The 16,978-nt window shown below is 46.9% G+C and overlaps 1 protein-coding gene across 2 annotated transcripts in view; it reads left to right on the plus strand.

The window, feature by feature from the left end:
• The window catches only part of TTL (tubulin tyrosine ligase), a 33,852-nt gene extending 19,103 nt beyond the window's left edge, over positions 1-14,749 (plus strand). For both annotated transcript variants that reach the window (XM_059079099.2, XM_067007237.1), the window contains exons 6-7: positions 4,454-4,597; positions 11,288-14,749. In XM_059079099.2, the coding sequence (XP_058935082.1) occupies positions 4,454-4,597; positions 11,288-11,402 (259 nt within the window). In that variant the 3' untranslated portion in view covers positions 11,403-14,749. The remainder of the gene's footprint in view (positions 1-4,453; positions 4,598-11,287) is intronic.
• The last annotated feature ends 2,229 nt before the right edge of the window (positions 14,750-16,978 follow it).

Here is a 16,978-nt window from a genome sequence, read left to right on the forward strand (position 1 = left end):
ACACAAAATTCAAAATAGTGGTTAACTCGAGGGGAAGCAGGAGGGACCCAAGGAGGGGGTTTAAAGGTATTGAATTGTAAGTATATGGGTAGTCATTAGTGCTACATATATTTTAAAATCACAAGTCATTATTTTTATTATTTGTATAGTTAATATCGTGTTAGATTTCCCCATACATTTTAACCCTTTATGTTGCTTCTCTTTTTTTCTTGCATGTCCTTGCTTTTGTCTAGAATCATTTTCCTTATTCTTACAAAACTAATTTTTAGTGCTTTTAAAGTAAGCTTTTAAAGGTGATGAATTATCTCAGTTTTTATTTATCTGATAATATATTTATCATTTTTTAAGGACATTTGCTCTGAAAACAAAGATCAGCAATTGACTTACTTAGCACTTTGAAGGTGTCATACCATTGTCTTGTGGCTTCCGTCATTTATGTTAGGTCAGCTGAAATCTTAGTATTGCTCTTAATATATCTTTTCTTTGTTTTTAAGATTCTTTCTTGTTGATTTTATAAATTCTACTATAGGATGGGTATAGTTTTTTTGGTACTTATTGCTGCACAGTTTTCATGGTGCTTCTTGAATCTGTGGCTTGATATCTTTGATCAGTTTTGGAATATTCATGCCATTGTCTTTTCAATTATGACTTTTGTCCTGGTCCTTCTTTCCTTACAAGTCTCTGATTACATGGATATTAATCCTTTTCACTGTCTCACATTTCTCCTGTGGATTTTGTATGTCATTTTTATCTCTTTTTTCAGCTATTAAAACTTGTTTTTAATAGCTTTTAAAAAGTTAAAAGCTGTTAAACACATCTGAGTTCTTGATCTTAGTTATGTGCATTTTCATTCTAGAATTTCCATTTGACTTTTTTTTTAGATTACAATTCTCTGTGAAATTCTCCTACTTATGGTTTATATTTTCTTGAACATATTAATGGCAATTCTTTAATGTCCTTGTCTGATAACTCCAAATCCTGGATTACCTATAGCAGAAGTCAGCAAATTATACCCTGCAGGCCAAATGTGGCCCACAGTCTGTTTTTGTTTAGCTTGTGAACTAAAGATGGTTTTTACATTTTTTAACAGTTGTGAAAAAAAATAGAAGAATTTGCAACAGAGACTGTATATAGCCTGCAAAACCTAAAATAATTCTATCTGGCCATTTGTAGAAAAATTTTGCCAACCCCTGACTTACAAGTCTGTTTCTGTTGTCTGTTTTTCCCTCTTGGTCCTGTTTCTTAATATGCCTGGAAATAATTTGTAATGTTATTATTCATTTATTGCAGCATATTAAATCTAGTAAGTATTTTTAAATTAAATTAAATTTTATTTTTTTAATTGAAGTATAGTTGATTTACAATGTTGTGTTAGTTTAAGGTATATAGCAATAGTAAAGATTTTTTTTTGAGGTATCACATGCAAACAGTAAAGTTCACAAATCTTAAATGCATAGCATAATGAATTTTTAATTATGCATCCATTCACCTAATCATAATGTAAATCAGTATATAAAACATTTACAGCATCCCAAAAGACACCCTTGAGATCCCTCAAGTATATACTCCCTAACAAAGATAGCCACTCTTCTGACTTTTAATGCCATAGATTCCTTTTGCTTGTTCTTAAACTTTATGTAAATGGAATTATACTATATTTCTTGTTTTGTGTTCAGCTTTTTTCAATATCGTTTCTATGTCGTATTCCATTGTGTGAATGTTCCACAGTTTATCCCTTCTGGAGTCGATGGACCTCTGGGTTTTCTCTCTTATCTTTTAGACCTGTAATCTATCTGAATTGTTATGTGTCAAGTGTCATGTTTTTCCACAAGTATATCCTATTGACCCCAGGTCACTAGTACATATGACTGTCCTTTCCCCACTGCGTTTTGGTGTGCCTTTGTTAGAAATCAGGTGGCCGTTTATGTGAGAGTCTGTTCCTGGGATCTCTATTCTGTTCCGTGGTCTGTTTATCTACCCTGTCGTTACCACCCTGTCATGATGACTGAGCCTTTTTCCTTAATGTATTCTTACAGAGTCTAACAGAATAATTACGGGGCTCAGAGTTCCATTTCTTCAGGGATTATATGTGGTTAGAATTCTGACACCAGATAAGTCAAGTGTACTGAAGAAAGAATTCATATTTTAGGCAAAAGATTTATTTGGTATTTGCTATATCCCCTCTTCCTCATTGTTCTGTGCCCTTCAGAGAGTGTTGCTACTCTGGTGCTATTAACTCTCCTCACCGTTCTCATGTTCTTTTTTTCCCCAGCTAGCTTCCCCCAAACTTCCCACTCCAGCTGAAAAAAAAAGCTGTACTATATAAAGTCTCTGATGATGGAAAAAAATTCTTTAAAGTGAATTATTAACTTGAACTCCCAGCAGATAAAAAAATATTTCATTTTGATTTGGTTCTGGCTTTGAGTTTTTCCTACAAGTGTTGGAGTATAATGTTTCTTTCAATTTTTATCCTTCAGTATTGTTGTTTTTTTTTTTTTTTAAATCATGAGCACCTATTAAATTAACATTTTTTTCTTAATTATATTTTAAAGGGCCTTTTAATAAAAACAAAAGTTAAGGGTATTCTCTCATAGAACAGAGATGAAATATAGAAAAAAATGTGATATGTGGCTTGCAGGTTAGAGATGAATGGGAGAAGAAATTTTTATTCCAATTGGTTCTTTTTTTTTGCGGTATGCGGGCCTCTCACTGTTGCGGCCTCTCCTGTTGCGGAGCACAGGCTCCGGACGCGCAGGCTCAGCGGCCATGGCTCACGGGCCCAGCCGCTCCGCGGCATGTGGGATCTTCCCGGACCGGGGCACGAACCCGCGTCCCCCGCATCGGCAGGCGGACTCTTAATCACTGTGCCACCAGGGAAGCCCCCAATTGGTTCTTAAGTGACTAACTGTCCAAAGTGATTTTTAAAGGTTTAAACACATCTATAGAAAATTTTTCCTCTTTGGGGAAAAAAAGAAGGAAACGGATGCTTGGGGTGGAGGGAGGTTGAGGGGGGAGCAAGAGCCTGGTGCCAAGTTCACAGAAGCCTCAGTTCTTCTTTTAAAGTCGTAAGCCAAAAGCTACTTATAAGGACACGTCTTTCTTTTTCTTTTTGCGCATACGGCACGTGGGATCTTAGTTCCCCGACCAGGGATCAAACCCACGCCCTCTGCATTGGAAGTGCGGAGTCTTAACCACTGGACTGCCAGCGAAGTCCCCTTCTATTTCTTCTTCCTCTTCTTCTTCTTTTTTTTTTAAGGACACATCTTTTTCCTTCTAAATATACAGCTGTGTAGAAGGACAGCTATCTCTGGTAATCTTAGAGTCATCATAACATATACTGCATTTCCTAAGATAAATATTTTGCCCCAACATCTAGTTGAGGGAAAAATCAGTGAAGAAAGCTTCATAAAACAGAAATGGCCTAGGTTTTTTCTGGGATGGTTGTGCTAGGTAACAGTTCTTTATTATTCATAAACAATAGATTCATGATTATCATCATTAATGTTAAATTCATAAAATACATTTATTAGATGCTTCCTAGCTACCAGAAGTCATGCCAAGTTCCTTATGTAATTATGTCACTGACCATCTCAGCACTGGGAGTAAGTATTATTTTTACTCCAACTTAACAGACAGTGAAGTCAACACTTGGCTTAAAGAGGTTAAAAAGTTTGTCCGAGCTTCTGGCTTCAGCAGCCTGACCCTCGGGCATCATGTACTTTTTCATTATGTCTCTGAGATTCACTTTTAACTTTTCTGTGTCACTAAAATCCTCTAATTTTTGCAAACAGTAGTTGATCCTAATAATAATCCTATTCTGTATTTCAATATCTTGTTTCTTTATATAAAGCTTCAAAAGCAACTATTTGGCACTTGAACTGGAGCTAGTGAAAGAAATGAAGTTGGCATTCTTTTTGCAAATTCTGCTCACCACTAAATGGTGGCCCGTTCTTTTAATATAGCAAAAATCGGTAGAAATGTTTTGCTTATGATAAACAAATGTGGCAGCAGTCCACCTGTTGGAGGAGTCCACATTTGTAGGGAGAATGGTGACTCAGCACTTGCTGGGAAAGCAGCCACTACTTGTAAGAACAAGAGTGATGGCAGAGTTTTCTAACGAATAAGTCACATCATCTTGACTTTAAAAGAGAGAATTGGGCTTCCCTGGTGGCGCAGTGGTTGACGGCCTGCCTGCCGATGCAGGGGACACGGGTTCGTGCCCCGGACCGGGAAGATCCCACATGCCGTGGAGCCTGTGCTCCACAACGGGAGAGGCCACAACAGTGAGAGGCCTGCGTAACGCAAAAAAAAAATAAAATAAAATAAAAAAGAGAATTAAGCCAAAGCCTAATTTTCATCAGCACATTCGACGTAAAATCATCCAAGCACCTGTCCCAGCGGTCCTTCTCCCTGGACCACCCCGTCCTCAGTGAGCGCCCCCTCTGCCCTGCAGGAGCTGCCTCATGAGCGTGGAGCCCGCAATCAGCACCCGACACCTCCCTTACCAGAGCTTCCAGCTCTTCGGCTTCGACTTCATGGTGGATGAGGAGCTGAAGGTCTGGCTCATTGAAGTCAACGGCGCCCCTGCTTGTGCCCAGTAAGCCTGAACACCACTGGGTTTTTGTCTGTTTGTTTGCTTTTATCTAAAAGGAGATTTACTGCGTTTCGTGCAGTTTGAAGTCCATGCAGCAAAGGAGACTAGCACAATTTTTAAATGCGTTTAAAAATTAAATTAAAAATGGGGGGTGGGAGGCAAATACACGAAGCCCTAGTCTCCTCGAGTCCCTGGAAGGAGAAGGGTTTGGGTTAAAACACGTGGGAAGTCAGTTCTGCAGGGGGAGCAGTCTGTCTTGGCAAGGTGGTGAGCTCCTGTTACCTGGCTGTCCAACCACTGACCCTTTGAGTGCCGTCAAGGAGGATGTACCAGCGACGGGGGGTGCTTTGGGAGGACCCCGGCCAGCGGGGCGGTGGGGGGGGGCGGCTTTGCTGAGTCATTTCTTATCCCTTTTCCTCCCTGTGTGTGTTGAGTACTTAGAACCTGTGGGTGGTGGGTGCCGTGAGAGCTGTAAACCAAGCTAGTAATATCAGCAGAGGCCCTCCCTCTCCTGGGACGAGATGATGAGTCAGCCTCGTCCTGTGAGTCAGGGAGAAAGTGATGACCAAGCAGTTCAGAGGCTCCCTGGGCAGGAAGTGGTCTGAGAAGCTACCATGGACACGGTGGAGCTGAGGCTGGGGGGTAAGAGGAGAGTGTCATGTGTGCTAAGGGGGAGGGAACGCAGAATCCAGTGGGACCTTGCTCTGGGCCAGGCTCTAGGGGAGATGCACAGATGAACAGACCCTTGCCCTCGGGGAGGGCAGACCCTTGTTCCTCCTGGGAGGAGCCTGGCTGCAGCGTGGCGTGAGTGTCCGGGGGTGAGGAAAGGTGAGGGGGGAAAAGGTGAGTTGGGGCCCCACTGTGGGAGGCCTTACGTGTAAGGGAGTCATTTGGACTTCATCCTCAAAGGCGGTTGGTTCTTCTGAGGATCCACATTCATCGGTGTCAAGACCCTTTCACGGTTCCCTACGTCCACGTCTGGGAGAAATTGAGGTGGTCTTCCGACGGCGTAGGACAAAGGCCTGCACCTCCAAGGGGCAGTGTTAACACATAAGCAGTTCTGTCATTTGCCTCCTGCTTCGGGGCTGTGACCTGGCAGGTGGGATTCCGTCTCATTCATCCGTGCCTGCAGCTAACGAATACTTGTTAGATAGCCCTAACCCGCCAGGCCCCCCGGACGGACGGACGGACCGGACGGACCGGACAGGGCTCTGGGTTCACAGTCATGAGTGGAGACCCAGGCCCCGCCCTTAGTGGAGGGAGACTGGGCGAGACAAAGGACAAGACAGATATAGATTACAAACTGGGACACACCCTTTCCTAGGGTAAAAGATGTTAGAAGGTAATATAATTGAGCAAAAAGTCCCCTTGGGAGGTGGTGTTTGGAACCGAGATCTGAAGGAGAAAGGAAAGTTAAGGAGACCAGGGGTGGAGGAGAACAGAGGGTTTCACATTCTCCCTTCACCAAGTCCACAGGGGTGTCCGTCTTCTCCTGTCCTTCCTGTCAGAGGTTTGTCCCTTCCTTGTTTTCTGGACCCGATCCCCTCCCTCCGGGCAAGAGGACAGGATGGGGAGGCCTTTCTCATCTGCTTTCTCCCTCTTTGCTGCATCGTTCCCACCAGCATGCGGTGGGAAATCGGCAGGTCTCCCCAGGGGTTAAGAAAAGTCCCCCTCTGACGCCCCACCCGCTCCCGTGGCCACCCCGTCCCTGTCCCCTTCACAGCCACACTAATGGAGAAGCCACATGTGCACGCGCTGCCTCCTTGTTCTCAGTCCGCATCCATGCTCTGGTCCACTCCAGACTGGCTTCCAGCCCAGCCGCTGCACAGAACCTGTTCTTTCCAGGTCCCCAGCCAAGTCCAGATTATTGCACTCCAGGATTTTAAAACCAGCAAATGACGTCGCAGCCCAGAGTTCCAGGCCAGTATCCGCGCCTGTCTTCCCGGCATCCCGCAAGGATGTGTGTGGATGTCCAGTAGGCACCCCACCCGCCCAGAGTCACCCATCTCACTGAATGTCCAGCCCCCCTCTTTCCAGGTGCTGAGCCCCAAACCCGACCGAGACCCTGCCCCTGCCTTTCCGTGACCCTCAGGTTCTGTCCACCAGGGCTCGGTCAGTTCTGCTTCCAGCCTCGCCAGCCCTCTGCCCCACCCCGCCCGCTGCCTTTGCTCTCCCGGACATCGTCCTCCATCTTCGTTTTTTTTTTTTTTTTTTTTTGGTTTGGGGCTTTTTTTTTTTTGCGGTGCGCGGGCCTCTCTCTGCTGTGGCCTCTCCCGTCGCGGGGCACAGGCTCCGGACGCGCAGGCGCAGCGGCCATGGCTCACGGGCCCAGCCGCTCCGCGGCACGTGGGATCCTCCCGGACCGGGGCACGAACCCCCGTCCCCTGCATCGGCAGGCGGACTCTCAACCACTGCGCCACCAGGGAAGCCCCATCTTCGCTTTTCCAAGGAGCCTGTGAACTGGGTCTCCGCTCCTGCTCTTCCCCCAGTGGAGTCTGTTCTCCCCTGAGCAGCCAGAGCGATAAACGGAAACCAGGCCCTGCTGTTCTCCAGCCTTCTCCCTGCGCCTGAGACCAAAACCTGACTCCCCTCCACCTGCAAGGCTACTGCCCCGCCTACCTCCCCAGCCTCACCCAGAGCATCGTTTCCCTGATGAAGCTTGCCTGCTGTGGGGCCTTTGGCTTGCTCTTACCCTCCCCACCCCAACCCAGTCTTACCAAGGCTGCAATTATACTCCAATAAAGATGTTAAAAAAAAAAAAAAAAATGGCACCTCCAGGAAACCTTCCCTGAATAATCCCATCTTTTAAAAAAAATTTATTTTATTGAAGTAGAGTTGATTTGCAATGTTGTGTTAATTTCTGCTGTACAGCAAAGTGATTCAGTTATACATATATAGACATTCTTTTTCAGATTCTTTTCCATGATGGTTTATCACAGGATACTGAATATAGTTCCCTGTGCTCTACAGTAGGACCTTGTGGTTTATGCGTTCTATATATACCAGTTTGCATCTGCTAACCCCAAACTCTCAATCCATCCCTCCCTCCCCTCCGCCTTGGCAACCACAAGCCTTGAACAATCCTTTGATTTTCTCCAGCCAGAGCCTTTGTAGTTTACTTCTGTACACTAATTGCCATCAAATCAACCCATTTTTGTTTTCTTTACAGAATGTATGCACCGTGAGGGCAGTAGACTCGTTTTTCTTGTTGTCCTTGGAGTCCCAGCACCTAGCACCGTGCCTGGCACATCCTAGTCTGCAAATAGTAGTTGGACGGACATAGTGTGTGTTCCTGGTTAACACTCTTACTCACCTGACTCCGTAATTGCTTAGGTTTTATTTACATAGAGACATCTTTCTATCTTCCTAATACTCCCTAGTGACATTGGTGCTTCAGTGCAAGACCTTATTTATCATTAGGCCCAAACTTACACATCAGCCAGGATGGGGTTTCAGGGAGCAGGGAGGTTTTGTTTGCTTACTGTGAAGAGCTTTGGGAATGTTTAAATGGCAACTTTAAGTGTTTAAAGACAAGGATGCCATCATATCTTGATGGTGAATCAAGGACCAGAATCTAAAATGCAGTCAGGCATTCAAGTACACAAGGTAAGAAGGTAATAAATAATCCCACTGTCTTGTAGGCGAAAGTGATTCTGTTTCAGTTTATTCCTTTTCTCCAGGGTAGCTCTTTGATTCCAAGCGTAAACTATCCTAGGTCAAGATACAGACAATCTGGTGCAGGCCCTCATAACTGAACACTTTCCATAGAGGTTGGACCCTTTATTTACCATTGCTCTTAAGGGCTTTGGCTCAAGGGTGGACCTCCAGTCTCTGGATTGGAAAAGGTGAATCTGCCTCTTTTGTTCCGTGTAAGGAATGAAGGCTAGGGAGGACAGAGAAACAGCAACTTCTTAGTTCATTTGGAGTGTCGAGTAATGGCTGTGACCACTTTCCCCAAAAGTAGCACCCACCCACCTGGTGGAAACCCACCTGCTCTCTGAGGTGCTTTGCAGAATCAGGTCATGCTGGAGCCCAACAGAGGCCTCTGGTGATAAACCCCTGGGCATCAGGGTTCACTGTCTTCTCTGGGCTCCATCTCACCAGCTCCCACACAGCCACTCACTGTCTGTTGGAGTCCCTTTGTTCAGAGTCCTGATGCGAGCGGTGGGGTCCAGGGAAAGAGCGGGGATTTTAGGAACATGTAAAAATGAGTGTCCTCAAGGAGTCCACTGGAGGACGGAGACAGACACTGCCCAGTTAGTTATTATAGGAATCATACTGCCTTACAGTTGCTGTAATAGAAAAGAAACAGATTCCATCTTTTTTTACAATTTTTTGGCCGAGCCTCATGGATTGTGGGATCTTAGTTCCCCGACTAGGGATTGAACCCAGGCCGTCGGCAGTGAAAGCGTGGAGTCCCAACCACTGGACCACTGGGAAAGTCCCTCAGATTCTGTCTTTTAGGTGCATGATTTTGAGTGGGGAGTGTTCTTGGGTCCTTGCTTCCTAAAGGACGAATGGGGGGAGAGGGTCGATGGAGATGATGACATGATGGCATAGTCAAAGGAAGTCTTTTTAAAATAAATAAATAAATAAATTTATTTATTTATTTTTGGCTGTGTTGGGTCTTCGTTGCGGTGCGCGGGCTTCTAATTTCAGTGGCTTCTCGTTGCGGAGCACGGGCTCTTGGTGCACAGGCTTCAGTAGTTGCGGCACGCGGGCTCAGTAGTTGTGGCTCGTGTGCTCTAGAGCGCAGGCTCAGTAGTTGTCACGCACGGGCTTAGTTGCTCCGCGGCATGTGGGATCCCCCCGGACCCGGGCACGAACCCACGTCCCCTGCGCTGGCAGGCGGATTCTCAACCACTGCGCCACCAGGGAAGTCCCGGGAAGTCTTTATTTCAGGAAGCACAGTTTCCATTGTTGTGTACATGTTAAAATAGGACTTACTCATCTTGCTGTATGAAAACGAGCAGGATGTTCAAAGGCCCACTCTTGCCTGTATGTCAGGTACCTCCTACACCAGAAATGTGGAAGGTATGAGTTGACCAGGTTGAAGCTGCGTCGCCCCCCCCTCCCCCCAGCACCCCCTTTGGAAAATGCCTCCTCTATGTGGCTAGCGACAAGCATCACAAAACACCAAACACGGTGTATTTGGACGGTTGTGGCTCTTGGTGACTTGCCGAGTCCCAGGTTTAGTAGCCGCTATCACTCCCTTGCAGGCCTCCTGGTCACTAGCCCTTCAGCAGTGGGAGGTTGAGTGGTGTGGCCATACCAAACCGTTGACAATGGGCCTTGATTCATAGACAGAAGGGGCAGAGGCTGGGGAACGGGGGAGAGGGGAGAGAAGGAAGAACAGACATCCAGCAGGAAAGATGAAGGTCAGCTGGCAGTTAGGACTTGCTGAGACAGACAGTGGAAGCAGCATGGCTTTGCATGAGCTTTCTTCCCAGAGGGCCTTACAAGAGGTTAGAACATACAAGTTCCAGCTTCAAGGGCAGTAGAAGGTGACGGGGGGGTGGGAGAAAGTTTCTGTGATGGGGAGGTTCATAGCAGAGATTTGCCATTGCATCAGGAGGGATGGGAATTCGGTCGTGAGGATTTCCTACCTGATGGAGATTGGGACGTAGCATCTTCTGGAAATCAGGGCAGTGAAGCCCTCTGTTCCTCTAGGTCGAGCTGGCCTGGCCGCCTACCCTTGGCTCCAGCCCCCACCCGGATTCCAAATGTGTCTTGAGTGAGTTGGGAAGGCACATCAGGCCTAGAGCGTCATCCCAAATGGGGGTTTCCTCTTTGGACCATATGTCTCTGGTTTTTCCCCGGGTTAGAGACAGTCCCGAGAGAGCCGGCTCTGGGGCCTCATGTGCTGCCATGTGAAACGGGCGCAAATCCTATAGGCAATAAGTGAGTGGGGAGCTAGAGGGCCTCATCGCTTCTCTGAAGAGACTGGATGGGAGGTCTTCCTCCTTCGCTCTTCTGCTATGGTGGTTCCGTTGGCCTCTGGCTGAAGTCCAGACCCCTGCACGTGGCATCAGAGCCCTGCATGGCCTGGCCCCTGCCTTGTCCCTAGCCTCGCACTGCGATGGTCCAGTTCCCCGGATGCCCTGAGTTCTCTCTCCTCAGCAGGTACCACTTCTTCCATTTGCACTGCCCCTGTTCTCTCCCGCCCCAAGTCTCTCTTCCTCCCTCCCCTCCTTTCTCTCCGCATCTCTCCCTCGGTCTTTGTGTCTGGCTCCCCCTCCTTCCTCCTGTTTCCTATCCCATCATCCATTCTCTGGCCGACGTGATTCCCTCTTCGGGTCTCGGCCGAGCTGTCACTCCGGGGAGTCTTTCTGGAAGGCCCCTCAGCCACACCGCGTGGGCACTTTCCCCTGGGAGAGCCTGCGCCTCCAGGTGTGCCCGCCCCCAGACAGGCAAGACGGCCCCCGTCCTCTTTGGAATTGCCTGTCTTCCCCGCAGTTCAAGTCCGAGCAGGAAGTCGTCTTGTCTGTCCACCTGCAAGACCTTCCAGAAATATCTGTCGAGTGGCTGCTTTCTCTTCCTGCAGTACCTCCTGCAGGATTCGTATGGTCAGCAGACACCCGTCTTAGAAACGTGAGGTGGAATTTTTAGGGCAGATCCTGGAGAAAAAGCGTTGACTTTTCGCTTGCACTTTCGATGAGCAACCTCAGTAATAGCTCTTTGAACCCGTTTCAGGAAGCTCTACGCGGAGCTGTGCCAGGGCATTGTGGACATAGCCATCGCCAGCCTCTTCCCGCCCCCCGACTCGGGGCAGCAGCCGTCCCAGCCGGCCGCCTTCATCAAGCTGTGACTGAGGGAGGTGCTCGAAGATGCCTCGGAAGAAGCACGAGGGGGCCCTGCCCCGGGGGAAGGAGAAGTGTCCGAGTTGCTCGTCATCAAACCAAACAGGAGGAAGAGAGACAACCCACAGAGACGGTGCTGGGAGAAGAAAAGGCAGCTTCCCCGAGGAGTGGTTGTTTGCCCAGGGGTTCCCAGCTGGAGCTCTGGGCACTGCTACCGAGATTCGAAAACTGCAGCAAATTTCGCCAGTGGGAGAGCAGAATATTCTTCTGAGGGACAAAAACAGGGATGTGCTTATTTTACGTTCTCATCCTTTGAAAAATCTGATTTTTATCCTAAGGTAGTGCTGTGAGCAGCTCCTCTCCTGCCCGGGGTGGCAGCCGTTGGATCTGGTTGGTGTCTGTCCACCTGCTGCATTAGTGCCTTAGCTCTGTGCCCAGCTACAGCCTCCTGTCTGGGGCAAGAGCGGGATGTGAGAGCACTTGGGAGGTCGCCGGTGTGTCCCCCGCTAGTCCCACAGGCATCTGGACAAGCGCGCACCGACCATCCTGCGTGCTGGGCTCTGTGGACGCTGCCACGCCATCAGGGGGTTTGCTCATCCTGGTCCTGAGGGCATCTGGCCGGTCACTGGCCAGGGTTGGCGTGGGCTGGGCACCAAACAGCAAATGCTGCTCTCAGTCTGCTCTCTGCATGTTTTAGAAACCTAGCAGCAAGTTTGCTGCAAACCCATAAGCATCCAATAAGCATGAGAGAGGAAAAAACATAACATCCTGCTTTACTTAATAGCTGCGTGGGGGTGGGGGGGAGTCTTTGAAATACGATTCTCAGTTCTCTTTGTTTTAACCAGAATTTTACATGCCCTTTGGCCAAGTTCCCTTTCGTTCTGTTTTTTTGGGGATTTAACTTTTGTAAAAACCCTTCTAGGGGTCAGGAGAGGGTAGAATTCCCCTTCCCTCCACCCCAGGGGGCTCCTCCCCATTCTGTTTTTCTTGCTCTTCTGGCACCGTCTGTGGGAGCTGGACAGGCAGGTTTTGTTCCAGGGAAGATTCTCCGTCCCGCTGTGCCTCTCGACATCACGGAGAGGCTCTGAATCAGTGTGTGTCTCGCCTGAGTGGGAGAGAGTCTCTTAAAATGGGGAAGATGAGGTTTCAGAGCTGCACTCAGCATCTCTTAAGTCAGCAGAGGTTAACGGTGTCCCGTTCGATGTAGTTTCTACTCACAGGCGGGACGGATTTTCTGCAGACTTTCCAGGAGGCCCTGTCACGAGCGAGAGGAAGCCCCGTATGCCATCTGTGTCCAGTGTAAGATCAGTGAACGGGGCGCTGGGAGTCACGGCAGACCCACCGAACAGGCTCCCTCCTCCCCGGGGCACAGCGGGGGTCTTCCCTCTGGCACGTGTGTGCTCCGTTATTCGTCTCTACTTGGCACCAGAAAAGAGTTCTGCAGCCAGGGGAGACTTTTTTTTTTTTTTTACAAAGAAGAAAAAGCAGCACCTCAAACATCATGAGCTGTGGGAGCTTACAGTGAATAAAGGAATCATGATGGAAATGATTCAATGGCTGCAGCAGTGCGTGTGGGATGTGAAAGTGTTATGTCCGGGCTGAAGTGGAGGAAGGGCCAGCTGGCTCGGCCCTCCCGAGTGTTTGGAATTACAAAATAAACGTGCGGGCGGTTACCCAGAATATATAGATAATGAAGTTTCCATCCAGAGCAAAGTAAGACAGTGTTAAGGGAACTGTGAAGGCCCAGCACAGCTAATGGGTTAGTGCTGGGGGCTTCTGAGCAGATCATGGTGAGGTGCTCACCTACGCAGAAAGTGTAGGGTGATGGGGAAAGCGTGGAGGTTTTTGTAGTGCTATCACATGCGAACGCAGATTCGTAATCTTTTGGACCTGAGTTGCAGGGACATTCGAGAATTTTCTCTTACGGTGTCTCGATGGTGACAGAGCTAAGAGTACAGGTGTAGGAAGTCTGTGGATCTGGATGGATTTTCTAAGAAACCTGAATCAATAGCAATATATGTGAGGGAAGGAAGGCTTTAAAGAGAAAATTCTGCTTCGTTCCTCGCATGGTTTCAAATAAGTATCTATTTTATGCATTTATTTCTGAGCAGGTGGAATGGTTGGCTCAGAACTGTTCCGTATCCTTGCATGATATCCCTGACATGGGTGGTCATGCCTCGCCCCCAGTCAGTCTTCCTACCTGTAATCTGTGTTCGCGTCTCCGGTTGCTGGGGAAGGAGGTGGTGTTCTTGGAGGCGTCGATTCTGAGCTTGACTCTGTCACTGGCTGCACGGCATCAGAGGAGCCCGTGAACCTCTCTGTGCCTTAAGTTTCTTATCTCATGGGAGGACTTGTTGCCTGACCCAGGGACTACCTCAAGGGCATTTAGTGAGGACACATGAGATTAGGAAGGCTGGAGAACCTCTAGTACCAAGGTTATCAATGCTGGCTATTTGCTGGAATCACTTGGAAAGCTTTTGAAGAATGTTGGTATCCACACCCTCCCCCTCCCTCCCCCCTGACCCATTAAGTCAGAACCTCGGGCATCAGCATGCTTTGAGATGGCTTGAACCGCTGATTGAGAAGGAAGGACAAACACATTATTACCTTGGAAGAATCAGATAAGGTTTAGGGCTTTTCAAAAAAATTCCTTTTAGAAGGTTGGGCATTCCTTTAAGAATGACCGGATGCTGATGTGATACAGCCAGTGCTGAGTGCCGTCCAAGCTTTTTCTTTGCTCCCCATCACGGCCTTTGGAAACTCAGCTGTGCTTTCATCTACTTAAACAGTTTGTGAAGCCTTGTCAGCAAATATAAACAGACATGAATTTATAAATCTGCTAAGTATGTGTTAAGATTATAAATGAATTATTGAGAGAAAATCCCCTTCCCTCCCTCTGGACTCCCGTGGTAACTACAAACTCCACTTCCCCAGGACGTGGAAGTGCCTCAGTGTCTGTCTGATGCAGTGGAGCAGGTGCTGGTGGACTTACCAGCTGACGTGATGTTTCACGAATGCCTCAGGGTGATCATCCCAGACTTGGGACATCTAGTAGTGCTGGAAATGGATGGTATCCGCAGGACCCGCAAGCAGCAGTGATGCTACAGAGGGTGTTGCCCTTAAGAATTGAGGTCGTGTCAAGCGGGGGTGCATCCAGCCCTGCTGTGGGTGGTGGGGACTCTGCCAGAGAAGACTAGATGCCAGAGTGGGTCCCCACAGCACATGGGTACCATGGAGAAAACTATCTCTGATCCTGGACACAGAATCTGTACCTAGGAGGAAATGACTTCTGAAACAAGGCGATTTTATGAATGTTTAAAATGCCTGGAGCATTAAAGGAATCATATTTCAAGCATTTCTTTGCCCTTTGGTTCTGTCATCTTATCGTGAGTGTTGACTGTCCTAGGATATCACTGGTTATTTGAATGCATGATTCTGTTACCCAGAGGTAGGCATACTTTTTCTATAAAGGGCCAGGTAGTAAATATTCTAGGCTTTGCAAGCCAAACTGGTTCCCCTTTGCATATTCTTCTTTTTTTTTCACCCAACTCTTAAAAAATATTAAAACAAAGCCAAAAAAACTTGGCACACAGGCCATACCAAAACAAGCACATATGTGGCCATTGTTTGCTGACCCCAGAATGCTACTCAATACATAAGCCAGCAGATTGTCCTTTGAAACTGTGATGAGCTGCTCTAGGGTGAAGCATTGAAACAATTTCAGCTGCCAAAATCCAGTCCATCATGTCTCACATGTCATGTGTATTGTCTGAATTAGGCTGCAGATTGTGAGGTGAGACCCCTGGTTGTGAAGGAGTTATGTGTGCTTTAAACATGGAGGTAGGGCTTCCCTGGTGGCGCAGTGGTTGAGAGTCCGCCTGCCGATGCAGGGGACACGGGTTCGTGCCCCGGTCCGGGAAGATCCCACATGCCGCTGAGCGGCTGGGCCCGTGAGCCATGGCCGCTGAGCCTGGGCGTCCGGAGCCTGTGCTCCGCAATGGGAGAGGCCACAACAGTGAGAGGCCCGCAAAAAAAAAAAAAAAAAAAAAAAAAAAACCATGGAGGTAGAGGGGCTTCTGAAGTGAGGTTCCTTCCCCAAATAGCTAGAAGTTCAAGAAGTCCTTACTAAGACTTCACTAAGGACTTCTATGTAAGTCCCCATCTTAGGGCTTATTTTATGTGACCTGTCTCAGAGTGTGCCCAGTGTGAGCAGCCTTTTCCCTAGGTGCATTTGTTAAAAATAATCAGCAGCAATTGTTTAACATCTCAACTTACTGAGATGGCTTTAGCAGCTGGAATAAAGAAGCTGCTGACCAAAAAATTTAGAAGGGAAAGATGGGGAATGAGATGTCCATAAAACATTTTGAAAAGTTTCAACTTATTCCTAAAAATATGGAAGGCCACGCACAGGTGTAGGGCTGTGTACATGCCCAGGGGAGACCTGAATTCCCTCAGCATTCATCTCTGTCTGACTAGGAAGATCTGCACAAGCAGGAAGTGAAGACTAAGGCAGAGCTGTAAACTGCCTGAGCATGAAGGCATGCCCAACACACACACAGTCCTGTGACAAAGACTGGGAGGTGTACTCGTTCTAAGCATTTGAGGAAATCTCTGTTCAGTCATTAGTTGATCACTAAGCTAACTGAGCAGAGACTTCAGTGGCCACACACTAAAGAATACAAGCTTTACAGAATTAGTTCAGAAAAGTCACTAAATAAAGAACAACAAGAAACCCTGGAGAGGGAAGAGTGTCTGGTTTCCAAAGTCCCATCATATTATTAAAAATTTCCGATTTTCTACACAAATTATTGGGACATGCAAAGAAAAAAGAAAGTATGGCCCACAGAAGGAATAGTCAATAGAAACCATACCTGAAGAAGCCCAGGCATTGGACTTACTACCTAAAGACTTTAATTCAGCTATTTAAAATATGTTTAAAGAACTAAAGGAGACAAAGCTATAGCTAATAAGCCAACAAATGTGATAAAAATGGATTCATTTAAAAATACTCAATCCAAAAGAAGGCAGAAAAGCAGGAAACTTACGTTTTCCCTAAGACTAAATGGGACCAACAGACTACCAACAGCAAGATGAAAGACACAAACCTAACAAAATCAATAAACACATTAAATGTAAACAGTCTAATCACAAGATAAAGATTATCAGTTTGAATAAAAAAGACCCAACTATTTTTGCCAAAAAGAAATGTATGTTATCAACACAACATTGTAATCAACTATACTTCAATAAAATACATTAAAAAAAAAAAACCTAAAGGAGACAGAATGATGTGTCACCAGAGAGACAATATCATTAAAGAGAGAAATTGTTTTTTAAATAGAACAAAGAAATTTTGGCATTGAAAAGTATGATAATGCAAATGAAAAACTCAGTAGAGGTGTTCAAAAGCAGGTTTGAGCTTGCAAAAGAAGGAATCAGTGAATCTGAATTCAATTGAGATCATCCAGTCTGAGGAACAGAAAGAAAAATGAATGAATAAAAAAATGAACAGAACTCCAGAAACATGTATGTACAGCAACATATATGTAACAGGAATCCTAAAAGAAAGGAGGGAGAGAGAAGG

This window comes from Kogia breviceps, chromosome 11 (assembly GCF_026419965.1).
Source record: "Kogia breviceps isolate mKogBre1 chromosome 11, mKogBre1 haplotype 1, whole genome shotgun sequence".
Classification (NCBI taxonomy): domain Eukaryota; kingdom Metazoa; phylum Chordata; class Mammalia; order Artiodactyla; family Physeteridae; genus Kogia; species Kogia breviceps.